This window comes from Nyctereutes procyonoides, unplaced genomic scaffold (assembly GCF_905146905.1).
Source record: "Nyctereutes procyonoides isolate TBG_1078 unplaced genomic scaffold, NYPRO_anot_genome, whole genome shotgun sequence".
Lineage (NCBI taxonomy): Eukaryota > Metazoa > Chordata > Mammalia > Carnivora > Canidae > Nyctereutes > Nyctereutes procyonoides.
Genome location: NW_026575052.1, coordinates 7,509,415 through 7,529,503, shown reverse-complemented (window position 1 = coordinate 7,529,503; position 20,089 = coordinate 7,509,415). Strand labels below are relative to the sequence as shown.

Genomic DNA, 20,089 nt, shown 5'->3' with positions numbered 1-20,089 from the left:
TTTTTTGGTGGTGATGAGAACAAGGTTGAGATAAATCAAAGTATATATTCCTTTACAAGAATAACACAGTTTTATTTATATATTTAACATGTGTATCTTGCTATTTTTAAAAGCATGAAATATTTCTTCATGTAAATTTGGCTTCTGTAGCTTCAGTTCTGTAGTACTGAGTTTATCCTGGTTCCATCATGCACTAGTATTTGGTCTTAATGAGTCATTATGCTGTGTGTCTTCATCATACTGAGGGCTCTACTCCCATTTACCTAGCAAGTGTAAAATGCTTGTTGAAATAAACACACAACATCACCTTTTGAGGGATCCCTGGGTGGCGCAGGGGTTTAGCGCCTGCCTTTGGTCCAGGGCGCGATCCTGGAGACTCGGGATCGAATTCCACTTCGGGCTCCCGGTGCGTGGAGCCTGCTTCTCCCTCTGCCTGTGTCTCTGCCTCTCTCTCTCTCTCTGTGTGACTATCATAAATAAATAAAAAAATAAAAAAAAAAAACATCGCCTTTTGAATTATAAATAGAAAACTGTAAGGGAAAGCTCATGTCGGAAAATGGGATATCACAGCCTTTCTTTGTTATGTAGTTGGACCTTAATCAGAATTGGGAAACAGTTCTTATTAGGCACAGGGAAAGCATAGAACTCGGAGCATACTTTTACAACGTTCATGACTTCATTATAAGAGTGAATAGAAAGCATATGTGATTTCAAATTTTTTGAATTATTCATTCCTCCAGATCCCTTCATATGTGATGTTAGTTAGTAAATGTACTTTCTAAAAATTATTCTTTAAAAGGTACTTGGGAATTGGCACATAACCTAAGCAATATTATATATTATTGGGTGTTTTTTTTTGTTGTTGTTGTTGTTTTTTTACAGATTTTCACACTTAGAAACATATGTTTGATTTCAGGATTCTAGAGCATACAAAGATAATAGGTTTTTTCCCCCTTTAGTATTGAGGAACCTAGTAAACTTGAAAAGAGACACATCCTATATTTTGTTTTTTTAAGATTGTTCCGAACCAAAAAATAGATAACAAACCGTAACCTGCCATCCTTCTAAAAGTTGCTCTGTCAGATACTTGAGCAGTACTCAGACATAAAGACTCATGCATACTTTGAGTTAAATTTTTTTAACATGAAAGCCATTCACCTTGCAGCAGTGCACGTGGTGTAGGTACTGTGAAAGATCACTTTCTGCCTCCAGTGATAGAGCGCTTTTCGATCAAAAGTCAGAATATTTTCAGAGTAGAGAATAATTTTCAAGGTATTCTCTTCAAAACATTATTCTTTACAACTGTGCCAACTAATCTTTTTTGCTAGTTAAAATTATGATAAGCACATTGAATACTTACCATCCAAAGAGGCCTCATGATGTATCCATCCTATATGCAAACTTCAGCTGGAACACAATATAGAGAATTCATAAGATGTCTTAATATGATAGCTGTGCTCTGCTATGATTTTTAGATTATGAAACTACTCCATTTTGCCATCTTTAGGCCTTGATTTCCATTAGGAAGAATACAGAACTCTTGGTTTTCTCTCAATTTTTTATGCTTAGTAGAAATTTGAATAATAAACATTCCACATTGATGTTTGATGTAGATATGAGTGCATTGAAAATGTTTTCAGTTTCCTTGATGGAAAGAAAAACTTGAATTTTAAATATATTTCATAGTGCTTATAACTAACTCTGGGGGACTTCTGCCCTTTCCCTCTTAGTACTTTCCAGAAAACTCAGTTAACTATGTTTCTAATTGTGCCCATAGCTAACGAACATATAGAATAGTTTTCAGAGTAATTTTTAAACCAAATGTGTGTAAGCTCAAATAACATTAGAAAAGGCTCACCAATTTTCAGAAGAATTTTTTACAGTTAAGAAATTTTAAAAGTTTCTTTACATTCCTTTTGAAATTAAAGATGCAAAAATATACTGTTTTAAAGAATGCTGGATTACCCTCAGAAATAATAGACTCTGCATTCTAGGTTGGTTGGTTTTTCTCTCAATGTAAATGTGAGTTTTAATTGGGTAACAGTATCTCATGTTAGCTCCAAAGTCTCCTGCCAGCTTGCTTCACCTAAATACTTCTTTTTCCATGTACCTTTGTTTTTTTCCTCCTGAACTGGAAAAATGTGGGATCATTTATTGGTCATCTTATTGGTCAGACTTAATCTATAAAACACTCAGTTTCCCCTTCTGTAAAATAGGAACATAATAGTTTCTATCCCAGCAGTGATTGCAAGAATTAAAGGATATGGTGTCTGGCCTGATTACTACCATATGAGAAGTGCTTAGTAAACGTTAGCTACCATTATTACACTTCTGGTTTTCTCAGAATTTATAATATGAACAGCTGAAATGTACATGAACATCATGTTGCCAGACAAATATGACATTTCCCATTTGTTTGGTACTTTAATAAAGATATAAAGACACAGGGAAGACCTTCATTGTGGTGAGTAGAGAGAAAGCCATTGAATGTTGAGTGAATTTAAAATCATCAGTGGGCATTAATGATGTCTAGACACAACTTGATTGTTGACATTGTTTGAGTAGGTACATTCAGCCCAGTGTGTGGAGGACATGATATGGACAAAGAAATACAAATAAAAGTTATTTGTGCCTTAGTGCCTTTCAAAAGCACTTAGTATAGAGTAGGTATTCAATGAATGATATTCTGTTGTAATTCAACCATTTATAGCAATGTTGTTCAGCTGGGGCTCCCCTTGCATTTAGGATAGGACTGTTCTCTGTCAAGTGAGACATGGTCCCTTAAGTTGCAGGATGCTTACTTTCCATTCCTGGTCTCTGCCCAGGAAATGATAGTATCACCTTCTCAATCACGTGAGGCTCCTGACAACCAAAAGGCATTCATCTGGGCAGTTGGTTCCACTGCCATTTGAGAATAAAGAGAGCAGTTTGTCCTTATAAATATGGCATTTATTGTAAAAACTTGGATTAAGTGGAAAGAAAAAAAATATCTCTTGTCTCATTATCTAGAGCCACTGTTAGTAAATTTAATTCCCGACTTTCCCATATGCGTATGTTAGTAGTGTCTGTGTGTGTGTGTGTGTGTGTGTGTGTATATATATATATATATATTACCAAATTAGGCTTATGCTGTACATAGAGTTTTGTGCCCTGCTTTTTAAAAAACATCTTTGATTATAAATAACTTTCCAAATCCTTTTTCTTTTAAAAGCCTATTTTATATGATCCCATTATATACCATTATATGGCCCAGGCTATTATTTCTTTAATAAATCCCTCATATTAGACACTTAGTCTATTTCTATTTTTAATTGCTATTATAAAGTGTTAATATAAATAACCTTAAATCTTCCAGACCTATATATTTGCTCGCTTTTGCATGATTATTTCTTTAAAAAAATTCTTAAAGATGGCGTTCCCACAATTTCCTAGAGATGACCAAATGGTAGAAATATTTGTAATGCAGTATCTTAGATTTCAAACTATCATGGCTTTGCAAAGCATACTCTTAATAATAAAAGTTCTTAGATAAAATCAGTGTTCTTTATCTTTATTTAGATTTACTGTAGTATACTTTTCAGCTTTTTGTATTAAAACTTGAATGAATTAAAGGAGTTTAATTTCAGAATGAGGACCTCTCAAGTTTTTTTTTGTTTGTTTCTTATTTCTTCATGTTAGGTTTTTCTCAAGAATATGTAGAAATTTCTATAGTTGGGTCTGCTTTTGTTTTTTAGTATCAGAAATTTTACTGTTCAAAGTTAATAATAGAATTGACATTCTCTTACTAGGTTATTAATGTGAGAATTACGTTTTACTATTTAATGTTTCTAGTTTTCATGCAGTGTTTATAAAGGGTGTTGTTATCCTGGTGTGCTTTCATGTAATGTAGGTGACCCATGTGGCAGTTACTCCAGTGATTTGGAAATTATGAGTGGTATTTTAATAGATGCATATTTATCATATATATCTTACATATTTATAAAAAATAGGCAGATTTCTTTGAAATCTGATGGCTAGGGATCCCTGGGTGGCGCAGCGGTTTGGCGCCTGCCTTTGGCCCAGGGCGCGATCCTGGAAACCCAGGATCGAATCCCACGTCGGGCTCCTGGTGCATGGAGCCTGCTTCTCCCTCTGCCTATGTCTCTGCGCCTCTCTCTCTCTCTCTCTGTGACTATCATAAATAAATAAAAAATTTAAAAAAAAAAAAAAAAAAAAAAAAGAAATCTGATGGCTAAATCTGAGGGATTTGACAGAGAGCCTAATCTTATTTCTCCTGTACAGTAAATAAAGTTCAATTTAAGAAGCACTAATCTCAACACCCATAAATTAAAATAAATTTTAAGACCAAGAACAACAATTAATGAATGATGAATTATATTAAAGGATGAATTATCCTTTAACAACTTAATGGTAATATTTACCATCTGTTTCTCTGATTAACGAGCATATTTTCTATCACTAACTGAAATACAATTTATTGTGAAGACTTATTTTCACTGATGGATTAAGATTTCACATAAAGTGAAGTCTCTTTCACTTTAGACTATCTTTTAGTATTGCTTAAAATTCTTGTTTGCATTTGATGAACATGCCCATCAGTGTGTTTTTCCAGTGGAGCCTGTCATGCTACAGAAGCACCAGGCTGAATCTCCTTTCGCTTCATCCTCCCAGGAATGAATTACCTATCAGTTTACCTAGAATTTTAGAATATGGAAATTTATGTTTCTGGTTTACCTTTATTGTGATTATCAGTTTCTCTTGCACTCATTCTTTTTCATCTATACACCGATAAGCATATTACACATTCTCAAATATTTCAGGTGTATATATTATGCTTCTTTTTATTGGACTTGATTATCTGAATATTAACTTGGTTTCTCCTTGAGGAATGTTTTTTACAAGGTAAATTTTTATTTTTATGTTTTCACATTATTTCTGGCTATATACATGCATCTTTTGAAAAAGGAAAGCTAAATATTTTTATTGTGTATAATGGTTTAATCTACTCTTATTTGTTCTTGAGCTTTTCTGCCATTATAGTGTATAGTGTAGAAAAATCTTCTATAGGGAGAAAGGTATAGTAGAAATAAAAGTCTCTACTTAAAAAAAAAGTCCCATTTCTGGAACGATTTAACTTCAGTTTTGATGAACTTTGCCGTTGTATTCTTTTTCATAAAATTATTTGGTTAATTGTTGATTCTTTCTTTAACTCCATAATAAACTATATTCATTGGTGACCAATTAACAAAAGGTATAACTAGAAAATATGACAGTGTTTTTGGAGTGGCAGAAGAGGTCTAATAATTTGGCCTGTCTTCTGTTGCCCATGATTTTGGGTAAGAGATGAAAAGAACTGGCCCAAAATACTATAGTATAATATACTCTGATCCAAGATTTATTCTTAAACTCTTTTTGTTTTTTCTTCCCTAGAAGAGAAGCCAAAACCCGATCCAGTGTTAAAGTCTCCTTCCCCAGTCCTTAGGCTAGTCTTTAGTGGAGAGAAGAAAGAACAAGCGGGCCAGACATCGGAGACAACTACAGTGGAATCCATGCCAGAACTTCCTCTGCCTCCATCACCTACCACTGTTTCTCCACTTGCTCGAAGTACAATTGCTTCCCCCACCTCGGCTGCTCTTAGTAGCCAGCCAATATTCGCCTCTGCTGTAGATGACCGGTGTGAATTCTCCTCCTCAAAAGAAGACACAGTTCCTATACCCAGCCCCATATCTTGCGCAGAGACATCAGATCCATCACCAATAGATGTAATTGATGATGATATATGCAAGAAATCTTGTAGTGTAGCACCTAATGATATTCCACTGATTTCTAGTACTAATCTAATTAATGAAATGAATGGAGTTAGTGAAACATTACCAGCCACAGAGAGCATTGTGGAAATAGTAAAACAGGAGGTGTTGCCATTGACTCTTGAATTGGAGATTCTGGAAAATGCTCCAGAGGAAATGAAAGCGGAGTGTGTCCCAGCTCCCATTACCCCTTCCACAGTTCCTTCCTTTTCTCCATCTCCTCCAACTCCTCCAGCTCCTCCTCCTCCCACACCAGCCATTGTTCCTGCTGCTGCCACTAATATTGGTACTGCTGGTGTTCCCACCACAGTCCAGAGGGTCTTAGAAGAGGATGAGAGCTTAAGAACTTGCCTTAGTGAAGATGCAAAAGAGATTCAGAACAAAATAGAGGTAGAAGCAGACGGGCAAACAGAAGAGATTTTGGATGCTCAGAACCTAAGTTCAAGAAAGAGCCCCAGCCCAGGTAAGCTGTTGTGCCGTTAATTATTTTTATGCTTGCTGAACATGAAAAAGAAGCAGTGTTTGAGTTATTTTTTAATTGGCTACTTTCCTTGACTTCCAGAAACATCAAATGAATGCTGACATTCGTAGTCTGATTTCTTCAATGGTGTGTTTATGTTTTAGTGCAGCCTGCAAAAGAGTTACTCCATTGTCTAAAAATGCAAATGAAATTTCAAATATACAAAATGCCTCCAAGGTATATGTCACTGTACATGTGTTTTTTGTTTTTGTTTTTGTTTTTGTTTTTTTTTTGCCTCGTTCATATGAATCAGTTCCTCAGTGGTTAATTTTGTCATTTTGGGGCTGGAAACCAATTAAAACAAGCATACTGTCCTTCTCAAAATTTTAGAACCCAATCAATCCTAAACTTAAAGGAATTCATCTCTTCTTTAATCTGGGATTTAGAAAAATAGCAATCACAACAGTTGTTTATAACTACTTCTGAAAAAATGTAAGTGCTTTCTCTGATTAACTCACAGAGAAGTTTAATGCTCTTCATTTTTTGCTTTTACCCTTTAGTAATTTTATCATTAATATTAAAGTATTCTTTCCAGTCCAAAATTATTTAATTATTTAATGTAGCATCACCTAGAATCTTAGGAACTAACCATTGGATTTTTATAATTTTTTTTTTTAAGATTGTATTTATTTGAGAAAGAGTGAGAGAGTGCATAAGCGGGGGGCGGGGGGCAGAGGATAGAGGGAGAGGGAGAAGCAGACCCTCTGCTAAGCAGGAATCCTGATGCATGGGGGCTTGATCCCAGGACCCTGAAATCATGACCTGAGCTGAAGGCAGATGCTTATCTGACTGAGCCACCCAGGTGCCCCCACCTTTTTTTAGAGATGGAAAGACAGAGAGTACAAGTGAATTGGCATTGGGGGGTGGGCAGAGGGAGATGGAGAGAGAGAGAATCTTAAACAGGCTCCACACCCATCACAGAGCCCAACCCAGGAGTTTGATCTCATTACCCTGAGATCATGATGAGCAGAAATCAAGAGTCAGATGCTTAACTGACTGAACCACCCTAGTGCCCCTGAATTTTTATAATTTTAATCAAAAATTATCTGAGGCCTATCAGCTAGAGTCAGTAGCCCACAAGAATATGGCTTTTAACAAGTCAGCATAGATCATCTGGTGCAGTAGTGCCCCACATAGTATAATTTGCTCTCTCTATACCTTGCAGGTTAAATTATACAATTAGAGAATTGTGTGCTCCCCCAGCATTTATTCTAGAAATGGAGTGGATGGGAAGGTTTTAGTCACCAACATCCTTGGTGTTTGTCTTTTTTGAGCTGTCTAATGGATAGTGAAACTTAATCAAAAACCGGATTCCTACTTTTAAGATATAACCTTCCCATACAGCTCAGTTCTTGAGGCAGTTTCCTCCTGAATATTTTAGGGGAGTTGTCTGGTTTCCTGGAACAATAGAACAATAGAACATCTAGTTCAACCTGGTATAACAGTGCAAGGTGTGGTGGGGACAGGGAGTAATGTTTCATAAATGATTGAAAATCACCTGTTCTTCAAGATGGGCCTCTATCAAGTTAATATATTCACAGTGTCATCACTGTTTTAGGAATCTTCTTTCTTGGTGGGGTGATGACCTCGGGCTTTATGAAAAAACAATTTGGACATGACTATAGGTGAAAGCCCTCCAAGGAACACTCCTTTGTTGGAGAACAATAGTTTGACCTTTCATTGTCTCCTTTCACATACTCACCTGTGAATTGTTAGCCAACAGCTAGTGATGTGGTAGTTCCACAATTAGGAGAAGCTATTGAAGACAAATGTTTAAAAAAACAAATAACAGAAAGACAAAGTAATCATAGGGAACCTCACGTGGTGCTCAATCCCAGAACCCTGGGATCATGATCTGAGCTGAAAGGCAGATGCTTAACTGAATGAGCCACCCAGTCACCCCTCAAGTTCTTTTATATGCTGCAGATTGAGCCCACCAGACACCTGATCGTGGAATGTACTAACAGAACAGACTCAAGTGCCAAGCCTTTTGGCAAGCCCCTTGTACAATCTCTCATCTCCATATGATATACACTTTCCTACTATTTATAGTAGTTCATTTCTTTGCAACATGATCTCAAAAGTTTCATTCATTGGATATTGAGTCATACATGTCTCCATGAATAGACATGGATTCTTTGTTTAGAATTTAGCCCACTTTTCTCGAGACTTACCCATTTACTTCCAAAAGAAACCATTGCACTTACCTGCTTCCAGACAGAGTAATCCAGTTTAGGGGGAATGCTTTACTCTATCGGACAAGAGAACTCTTTCCAGGATAACATAGCCTTGCTAAAAGTACTTTCATTTTCCGGTGCTAACCTTTACCTTGCACACAGTAGTTTTTTTTTTTTTTTTTTTTTTAAGAAAAAATTTTATTTATTCATGAGAGACACAGAGGCAGAGACACAAGCAGAGGGAGAAGCAGGTGCCCTACAGGAAGCCTGATGTGGAACTCGGTCCTGGAACTTGGATCATGCCCCGAGCTGAAGGCAGACACTCATCCGCTGAGCCACCCAGGCATCCTTCACATGGTAGTCTTGAGAACTGTTTCTCATTGGCCCCCAGCCATTCCTTTTATGACTTGCCTTTTATAAAATCCTATCCTTAGCCCAGCCCTCTGCACCCTCAGCACATGACCTTGTATCTTTGTTTAGAATATTGAGTGCATTAAGTATGCCTTTTTTTTAGCCTTCTGCTATAGCTACCAACCTGACTCCATCCAAACTTTCATTGGAGTCTATTAGTTTAATTAGTTTATTAGTTGTCCCTTGCAGTCTCCTATGTATTCACTGCCTTCCCAGTGACTTCTTTGTCATTGCTAATCTGCTGAAGTCTATCTCATAGTGAAAACACTCCCTTAATCCTACACATCCATTTAGCTGTCATTGAAACTCTCCTTTCCTTGTCTCACTCAGGCTTCCCAAGAATAGTCTATCATTTCTTCTCCTCTCTTCACTATTCAACTAATATCATCTGCTTTTTGCTCCCAGCTTGCTATCTTATGGTCTTTTCACCACATGTAACACTACTCATTGCTTTCTCTTTTTATTTCTATAGTAAGATTTATTGCATATAATTTCTTTGCAATTAAATTCATCCCCTTTAGCATTCATTTCTGTGAATTTTTACAGACATATAGTCATATAATTGCTACCACAGTCAAAATACAGAACAGTTCCATCACCAAGAGAATTCCCTTATATTTGGATCATGTTCTAATTCTGTTACCATTTAACACATTCTTCAGGGTTGATTTCATTTACTCTGATAGTAGATGGCTCCCAGTGGTATATGCAGGTAACTTGTAAGTTTTTTGTCTCCATCCTCAACTTCTTTTCTCAGTTTCTGTCTTCTGTTTCCTTGTGCCTGCGAAATCTCCGTTTGGAAATACCAGAGCCATCTCTAATTTAACATGTCCCCTATTGAACTAATCACCTAGTTCCCTAAACCTGTTCCTTTATCTCAGTTAGTGGCACTGGCTTTATAAGCTAAAATTCTGAAGCCACTGTTGATGGACTTATTCCTTGAATTACTTATCTTTCATGTAAATCATTTAAACAAGGTTCTCAGGGATCCCTGGGTGGCTCAGCGGTTTGGCGCCTGCCTTTGGCCCAGGGCATGATCCTGGAGTCCCGGGATCAAGTCCCGCGTCCAGAGCCTGCTTCTCCCTCTGCTGTGTCTCTGCTTCTCTCTCTCTCTCTCTCTCTCTCTCTCTGTCTCTGTCTCATGAATAAATAAAAAAATAAAATCTTTAAAAAAAAATAAACAAGGTTCTCTGATTTTACCTGATGCAGTTGCAGTTGTTGAATTTGTCCTCTCCTCTTCATTTCCTGCTCTCATTGCCTTAGGACCTCTCATGTACCTGGCATGTCCAGTTTTGCTCCCCTTCAGGTTCATTCTCCACCAAACAGTCATCTCTTTAAAGTATAGATCTGACTTTACCACTCCTTTTTCTTTCTTTCTTTCTTTCTTTCTTTCTTTCTTTCTTTCTTTCTTTCTTTCTTTCTTTCTTTCTAAGACTTATTTATTTATTCATTCAGAGAGAGAGAGAAGGAGAGACACAGGCAGAGGGAGAAACAGGCTCCATGCAGGGAGCCCAACGTGGGACTCGATCCCAGGTCTCCAGGATCACACACCCTGGGCTGCAGGCGGCGCTAAACCGCTGCGCCACTGGGGCTGCCCCACCACTCCTTTTTCATATCTCTACTTAAACCCTTTAGGATGTTGGGTGGCATTGCGGGACATTCACCTTTCAAACAAACTCTACCCTTCTACTCTTTACTACAAGATCTTCATTATATTTAGTTGTAGTAGCAGTTTTCTGAATATTTATGCATAGGACTTGAATGTTACTTTTTGTGTATTTGGTTAATCTCAATACTATCAGTAAAATGTAGTGGTCAAGACAACAGAGTCACACACTCCAGCACCTTAGCCTTTCCCCTGTCTCTGTGAACTTGGACCAGTTTCTTAACCTCTGAATCTGTTTTCTTGTCCAGAATTTGAAGATGATAATTGTATTTACTTCATAAAGTTGCAATGAACATAAAATGTGATATATGTAAAGCACTTAATACAGTGACATATAATAAGCACTCTAAATATTAAATATTATTAATACTTCTATTTTCAGCTAGTGTTAAGGGACCAAATGTTCCCATTTTTGTTTTTTTTGTTTTTGTTTTTTCAAATGTTCCCTTTGAACTGTACTAATACTCTATGGAATAAATGGGTGTCATTATCGCTGTCCTTAGGAATTTATATTCCAAAGAAGAGAAGCTCAACAAAATGATACCATCTCAAAAGTTCTTCATTAAATCTTGAGTATGAAATGGTATAAAGTCTCTCACAATAATCCCTTATGTGTGTATAACTTGAGTAGAGGCTTTTGTGCCCATGTCATTTAACCTTCACAGTGGTCAGACACATCTTACAGTGACCTTTGCTGTCATTTGGAAGGGAGGAGGTATGCTTAGAACAGCGAATTTTAAGGAAAATATGTACCATTGAAAAGCTTTAGGCATGCATTTAAGGAGAGGATACTAATAACATTATTAACTTCCTGTTTAGGTCATGAGTAGGAAAATTAGGAAGAAAGGCAGAGAGAAAAAAATGAATAGGATAGCCCTAAAGTGAAAACAACCTAAATGTTCATCAACTTACAAATGGATAAACAAATTGGGGGGTTTGGTGTATATATATATACAGAATATTATTTTGCCATGGAAATTCATAATGTATGGATACATGCTACAACATGGATAAACCTTGAAAACATCATACTAAGTGGAAAAGTCACAAAAGACCACATATCATTGATTCCATTTATGTGAAATATCCAGAATAGGCAAATTCTTAGAGACACAAAGTAGAATCATAGTTGTCAGAGGTTGAGGAGAGTGGAGAGGGAGTTCTTGGGCATAGGCTTTCTTTTTGGGATGATGAAAATGTCTCAAGTTAGATAGTGGTGATCGGGGATCCCTGGGTGGCGCAGCGGTTTGGCGCCTGCCTTTGGCCCAGGGCGCGATCCTGGGGACCCGGGATCGAATCCCACGTCGGGCTCCCGGTGCATGGAGCCTGCTTCTCCCTCTGCCTGTGTCTCTGCCTCTCTCTCTCTCACTGTGTGCCTATCATAAATAAATAAAAATAAAAAAAAAAATCTTAGATAGTGGTGATTGTTCCACAACTCTATGAATATGCTATTGTGAGATAATAGGAAAATATATATGTATATTTTTAAGAATTTATTTGAGAAAGTGAGCAAGTGAGAGAGAGCACATGAGCAGGGGAGTGGGGAAAGAAGAGAAGCAGACTTCCCTGTTAAGCAGGGAGCCTGATGCAGGGCTCAATCCCAGGATCCTGAGATCATGACCTGAGCTGAAGGCAGATACTTAACAGACTGAGCCGCCCACGTGCCCCAGTAGAAAAAATATATTACCCTCTGACCCCTGTTACTGGCACAGAGCTCCTAAAACCCATGTAATTTACTAAATAAGGACACTAGGAACATCTCTTGTTCTAATATTGATCTTTTACCTTCACTGATGACACAAGGCTCCTAAAAGCTTTGTAAAATTATAAGTGATAGCACTAAGATCGTCTTAGTCTATTGGTGACTCTAGGTGGGCTCCTGGATGGGGGCTGGTAACCCAGAAGGACCAAGTCATTGGAAGTTTGGAATTTGTAGCCCCATCCCCCATCCTCCTGAGAGAAGAGAGGGGATACAAAGAGATTTAGTGTTTGATCATGCCTGTGTAAGGAAGCCTCCATAAAATTTCAGGGTTAGGGGTTTCCGAGAGCTTCCAGGCAGGTAAACGTGTCCATGCCAGTAGTGAGTAATGTACTACAACTCCAGAGATGGAAGCTTCTGCACTTGAGACCCACCCAGACCTTGCCCTATCTATCCCTTCATCTGGATTCTCATCTGATGCTTTATCATATCTTTTAATAAACTGGTGAATGCAAGTACATGTCTCCCTGAGTTCTGTGAGCTGCTCTAGGAAATTAATCAAACCTGAGGAGAGGATAGTCATTGGAACTTCTGATCTATACTGATCAGTCACCTGGCTTTCAACTGGCATCTGAAGTAGGAGTGAAAAGAACAGTCTTGTGGGAACTAAGCCCTAACCTGTGGGATCTGACGCTATCTTCAGGTTGATAGTGTTTGAATTGAGTTAAATCGTAGGACACCCATGGTGTCACAGAATTGCTTGTTATGGGGGGGAACCTACATATTTGATGCTAAATGTCAGAAGTGGGGATAACTCGGTCACTCAGCCATTGAGTGCCTGCCTTTGGCTCAGGGCGTGATCCCGGTCCAGGGATCGAGTCCTGCATCAGGCTCCCTGCATGGAGCCTACTTCTCCCTCTGCCTCTCTTTCGTGTGTCATGAATAAATAAATAAAATCTTTTAAAAAAAAAAAAGTCAAGTGAAGTGTTCCAAGTGGTAAAGGAAACACACAATAGGGAATAACTGACTTTTTCCCTATAAAGAGAAGTGAAAAGACTGAAGCTTTTTCATTACAGTTATAAACAAGTAAATTGTATACTTTAAAAAGGTAGAGTTTATAGTATCTTAACTATTTCTCAATAAAGCTACTATTTTTTAAAAAATGAATAGGACTTCAAACATATATAACGATCTGTCAGAGCCATCAGCTTAAGAACTTAATGCTAAAAATAAAAACACTGGAGCTTGAATTGAATCCAGTTAGGGAAGTTACAGCTTAGAAATTTAAATCATAGATTTCAACAAAAACATAATCAACAGTACCAGATATGGAGGAATGTTGAGGTACAACCAAAAGCCATACTGTCTTTTGATGTATTTTATGTCTGAATATGTATTATTTTTACTCTTACTGTTTTACTAGTAGCTACGTCTTACCTAAGTTTGAGAGTGTGTTCTCAGCTAGGTAGTGAATGCACCACTGTAGTAGCCGTTCTAGGGGCATTGTTTGATGTCACAAATACAGAACCCGTGACTGGGCTGTGGGAGCAATGTCAGCATTTATGGATGAAACACATAAGGAATATATGTTTTAGAAGTAATGATTCTGCATTTCCTTAGTTCTTAGCTTAGTTCTTGCATATTTTTGCCTCAGTTGAGCCACCCTCGGTAAGTCCTCCTACAGGTTGGCCTTTCTTGTCCTTCCAGCTCTCCATCCCATTCATTTGTCCACCCAGCTATTCAATCCCCTTACCTTTCTAGTACATTTCATAGACTAGCAGATTATTATCCCAGCTATTGCAGCTCTCTCTGCTTTGAGACTTCTCTTGGAAACTCTCCAGTAAAGTCTTCCGGAGAAGATAGGTTCTGGCTATATCTGTCCAAGAATTGTATAGACAATTGTTTCAAAGGTCTAAGATCAAGACTCTGGAGTTAGCTTTCAGCTAAGGTTCTGTGTTAATCCTCATCTCTCCCTAATTTTATGTTGTTTTGGCCAGTCCTACACACCTGTTTAATAGGTGCTAATTCCCACATCATTGCTTTGATGCTCTCTTCTCAGCCTACCCTATGCTAAACTTCTGACAATTCTTTCAGTATGCCTTTTTTTTTCAGTATGCCTTTCTTCACAAAGTTTTCCATTCTGATAATCCCTTGACTCTTAACACCTAAATATAATTCTATCAGTTCACAGTATTTGGGAACTCAATGATCAGAAGGACAGATGTGTAAATCTAGGGATGGGTAAGGTGAAGAAATGAGGAAGCACATGTGTTAGTGTGTGTGTTTTTTTGTTTGTTTGTTTGTTTAAGATTTTATTTATTCATGAGAGACACAGAGAGAGGCAGACACAGGCAGAGGGAGAAGCAGGATCCATGCAGTGAGCCCGATGCGGAAGTCCACCTCAGGTCTCCAAGATCATGCCCTTGGTTGAAGGCTGCGCTAAACCACTTAGCCACCAGGGCTGCACTAGAGTGTGTTTTATTGCCCATAGTGGCTCCTCCAGATTAAGGTTTCGGTAGTCTTGGGCACTTGCAAAGCACTGGCAGTGTGGTCTCACTGATGATCAAATGGAAGTTTTTTTTGTTTTTTTTTTTTAATCCAGTTTTTTTTGTATATTCATGTAATTGAGCCTTAGCGTTGTATTTAGAGGTGACAGGCATTGAGTAAACAGAAAGATAGCTATTTGTGTTACAGTCTATTGTCTAATTATCCATTTGTGCTGTAGTGATTGACATTTCTTCAATCAGTTGCTGGACTTACCTTCAATTGCAGGCTATTTTGATTATGGTAGAAAGGATACAAAAGCATTTATTAAAATGCAGAAATATCTAGGTTCATGCAGATAGAGCAGTAAAATGCAATATAGACACTTAGAAAATATGCTGATGGTCTCATTGGAGTCATCTTTGCTCTTACTGCTGACAGAATTGCATAGTGCACTATTCTCTGCCTTTTGGGATCAAATCTTCTCCTTAAAGTCACTTTGCCATTTTATTTTCCTCAAGACTTGAGGTACTATGCCATAGTGGTGACAGACAAATGGTTTTTCACACTACCCTCCCTTGTTTAACTCCACATCCTCTCCTGCTAGAAAACAAAAGACTTCTTAACCAAAATGTAAATGAAATTGAAATTTAGCAGAGAAAGTGCAGGAACAAGGCAGAGTTAAGAGGCAGGATGTTATTTTGGGAAGACAAGGGTTTTGCAGTTACATCTGTGTTTTAATTGTAGCTCCAGCCTTTACTGTTTATGGGGTTGGGGCAATTGAGTTAACCTGTCTGTATTTCAATTTTCTCATCTCTGAAATGGAAATAATACTTCTTACTGCACAGAAGGAGCTGAACTGGTGTTTATTGTTGTAGAGAAACATTAACTTTGAATTGAATTTTGATTGCAGGGCATTCATTCATAAACACATTTTCAGTGAGTGTCTACCATGGTTTAGACGTTATATTAAATGGTGGATATACAAAGGAGACCAATAAGATGCAGTCCTTATCGTCAAAGGACTGATAATAGAGTCTTAATTTGTGTCCATGTCTTTGATTGTGTACAATAGCAAAGGCACATTAAGTGGTAGTAAAATTTTTAGTGCTGGTGGGGCAGTAAATGGTCCTGTTGTTGACCAGAAGGTCTAAGCTAAAATCCTAGCTTTAATATGCTTCAGAAACTAGAGAAACATGTGGTTTTAAAGATTGTGAAGTAGATTGCTAATAGTACATTTATTCTCATCCAAGTAAATCCATTTTTTTTTTTTTAAGTTCTATTTATTTCAGTAATGTCTACACCCAGGATGGGACTCAAATTCACAACCTCTAGTTCAGGAGTCCCATACTCTTGACGAAGCCAGCCAGGTGCCCTCAACTGAAATCATTTAAAAATCTTTGGATTTGAAAGTTGCATATTCATAAGATTTTGAGTCATTGCCTTAATTTCAAAATAATTAAAATGTGTGGTTTTTTTATGGTATTTTTTTATATTGTTTGAAAAAAGCAACACATATTCATTAGAGGAAGTTCATTATAAAATTTTGAATTTTGTCTTCGTAAAAAGAAACAGGACAGTATGTAAAAGGTTAACTACTTGTTTGCAGGGTATCTGTGAGTTTAAAAAAAAAAAAACCAACAGCCTAATAGAAGATTGGGTTAAAAAAAAAATCACAGAAAAGAAAGAACAAATAGCTAAAAAGAAAGAGCGAGAGAAGATGCTCATTCATTATTGAGTGTGGAAGTACATTTTTTAGCTGTAACATCAGTATCAAATCAAGTACCTGTAAGAAGGGAGGAAATACAACCCTCATGTATTTGTGTAAGTGTGAATTACTTTTAAATTTCTGATACTGTGTCTGGCAAGAAAAATAGCAAAATATCTTTCAAGAGGAATTGTACATATCTACTCTGGAATACTATACAGCTAATATATGAATGAGATAGAACTGTTTGGTAACCTGGAGAGAGTTTCATAACAAATTAAGGGAAAATAAAGCATTTTGCAAAATAACTTTTAGTATGACTCTATTTTTCTACTTAAAAATAAATGTATGTATTGTTGTGATTATTTGTATGAGTCATTAAGGTGTGGCCGACTATGTATCAGAGAGTGTTAATGTTGTTTACCTCAGGCCACTAGAATTAGGGGAGGGGGATTATTACCTTTATATTTGTTTCAATTGATATTTTTGTCATTTAAAAAAAGATAATAGATAAAAAGCGACAAAAGTTAGGAAAAGAGAAAAGCCCTTGGAGTCCCATTGCTTGCATGTATAGATACATATTTCTTCTTTTTTTTTTAGATATTTCTTTAACATAAATGGAGAATACTATACAAGCTATTTCAAAGTCTTTAAAAAACACTATCGTTTTTTAGCAGGTTTGTAATAGATACATGGATATGCTTATGTTTTTTCTTTTAGAAACCATCCCCAGGCCATTTTAACACCTTTATTGAAGTGTAATTCACATAAAGTTCACATTTATATATATAAATATATACATGTATATATTGTATTAGTTTTGACATCTTTATATATGCTCATGAAACCATTACTAGCTCAAGGTAATGAATATCTTACCCCACAAAGTTTCCTCATACCTGTTTATAAATCCCTCTGAGCTGTACTACCCTCACTTCATTCCAACCGCAAGCACTCATCTACTTCCTGTCACTGTAAATTAGTTTGCATTTATTAGAATGTTATATAAATGAAATCAGAAAGTATAAATTTTGGGACGCCTGGGTGGTTCAGCGGTTTAGCACCTGCCTTTGGCCCAGGATATGATTCTGGAGTCCCAGGATCAAGTCCTACATCATGCTTCCTGCGTGGAGCTTGCTTCTCCCTCTGCCTGTGTCTCTGTCTCTCTCTCTCTCTCTGTCTCTCTCTCTCTCTCTCTCTCTCTTTCTCTTTGTCTCTCATGAATAAACAAAGTCTATTGATAGACATTTGAGTTTGGAGCTATTAGAACAGAGTTCTGTGAACATCTGTGTACAGATCTTTTTATGGATATATTTTGTCTTTTGAGTAAATACAAGTAGAATGTCTTGGTTCCATGTAATGCATATCTTAACTTTTTAAGAAACTGTAAACCATTTTCCAGATACTTGTGCCATTTTATATCCCCTCCAGTGCTGTATGAGAATTTCATACAGGCTGTCCTTTCTCTGGTGAATTTTCTTAACACCTTTACCCACAATATGTTATATATATTATATATGGGTTGATTTCTGGATTCTCTGTTTTTCCATTGATTGATCTAGTTGTTCTTTCTTGATGCCACACTGTTAAGATTTCTTTTTAAAAGATTTTATTTATTCATGAGAGACAGAGACAGAGAAGCAGAGACATAGTCAGAGGGAGAAGCAGGCTCCATGCAAGGAGCCCGAGGTGGGACTCAATCCCAGAACTCTGGGATCACGACCTGAGCCAAAGGCAGACACTCAACTGCTGAGTCACCCAGGCGTCCCTGCACTGTTATGATTTCTGAGGTTTCTAATCATATAGTATGACGTCCTCCAACTTTATTATTCTTTTTCAAAATTGTTTTGGCAATTCTTGTCTTTTGCTTTTTGTTAATTTAATTTCCTGCATTTTAATTAAGTTTTTATCTTAATTCCATTATAGTTAAAACTATGTTAATTTTAGAATCAGTTTTCCCTACAAATTTTATCTACAAAACCTGTTAGTTGGGGCATCTGGCTAGCTCAGTCAGTAGAGCTTATGACTCGATCTCATTCAAGTCCCATGTTGGGCATAGAGCTTACTCTTACAAAAAAAAGCCTATTGGAATTTGATTTGGTTTGTGTTGAATTCAGTTGATAGAGTTGACATCTTACAATATTGAGTCTTCTGACCTAGGAAAATGGCATATTTTCACAATTTGTCTTAATTCTCTCAGCAATGTTTTGAAGGTTTTAACGTACAAGTCTTTTGTAATTTTGTCAACTTTTTATCTTTAGATGCTATTATAAGTGGTATTTTTCATTCCAATTTTTAATTTTTATTACTAGTATATGGAAATACAGTAGAGTTTTCTTCTAGTCTCTTATATTGCAATCCTGCTGAATTTCATTTACTAGTTTTATTAGCATTTTTTGTGCTAGAGATTTCATTGGATTTTCTATGTAAGTACTTACGTCATTCCTGAACAAAGACAATTCTATTTCATTTCTAACAGAGGGGCACCTTTTATTTCTTTTTCTTGACTTCTTGCCCTAGCTAGTGTCTTCAATATATTGTTGACTGGAAGTGGTGAAAGTACACATTCTTGTCTTAGTCTCAATCACAGAAAGAAAGCATTCAATCTTTCACCATTTTTAAAAAAGATTTTATTTCTTTATTCATGAGAGACAGAGAGAGAGAGAAAGGCAGAGACCCAGGCCAAGGGAGATGCAGGCTCCACACAAGGAGCCCAACGTGTGACTCAATCCCAAGACTGGGGGATAAGGCCCTGAGCCGATGCTCAACCAGTGAGCCACCCAGGGTTTCCTCAATTTTTCACCGTTAATTATGATGTTAATTGTAGGTTTTAAAATTATTTGGTTGAGGAAATTCTTTTTTATTCCTAATTTTCTGAGAGTCATTTCAATCAGGGAGAGAATTGAATTTTACCAAATGTTTTTCCTACTCATCTTGAGACAGTCATGGTTTTCTTTTGTTTACTACTTGGTTTATACTTGGTATTTAAATATTAGACCAACTTTGCTTTCCTGAAATATAATTTATCTCCGAGGTGGGGAGGGTTTTTTGTGGGGTTGCTTTTGTATTGTTGAATTTGGTTTGGTACAATTTTATTTAGTTTTTTTTGGGGGGCATCTTAAGTTAATGAAGGATATTGCGCTGTGGTTTTCTGGTAATTTTCATATTTGGGCATCTGGGTAATGTTGACGTCATAGAATTAAATTAGTAAGTAGTCCCTCCCTCCTCTTCAATATTCTAGAAAAGTTTGTATAGAATTGATACTGTTTCTTCCTCAAATGATGAGTAGAACTAATGAGGTTATGGGAAAAGTATGTTCCAAAATGAGCAGAAAATGAGCCAATCAAAACTGATTTATAACTTGACATAGCTGTTAGAATTTGCAGACAAAAATGTTATTAAGTTATTATAACTGCATTTCACATGTGCAAAAAGTACTGACATCCATCCATGGCATAATTAGAGAAATAATTGATAGAAGCAGTAGACAGAAATTAGACTATAGAAGACTTCGGTAGCACAGTCAACCAACTTGACCTAATTGACACCAAAACACTCAAACAGGGACGTCTGGGTGGCTCAGTGGTTGAGCATCTGCCTTTGGCTCAGGGGCGTGA

At 36.9% G+C, this 20,089-nt stretch overlaps 1 protein-coding gene across 11 annotated transcripts in view; it reads left to right on the top strand.

Moving 5' to 3' along the window:
- EIF4G3 (eukaryotic translation initiation factor 4 gamma 3) overlaps nucleotides 1–20,089 on the top strand; it is a 335,147-nt gene that overhangs the window by 219,978 nt on the left and 95,080 nt on the right. For all 11 annotated transcript variants that reach the window (XM_055331203.1, XM_055331202.1, XM_055331204.1 and 8 more), the window contains one exon: nucleotides 5,431–6,270. In XM_055331203.1, the coding sequence (XP_055187178.1) occupies nucleotides 5,431–6,270 (840 nt within the window). The remainder of the gene's footprint in view (nucleotides 1–5,430; nucleotides 6,271–20,089) is intronic.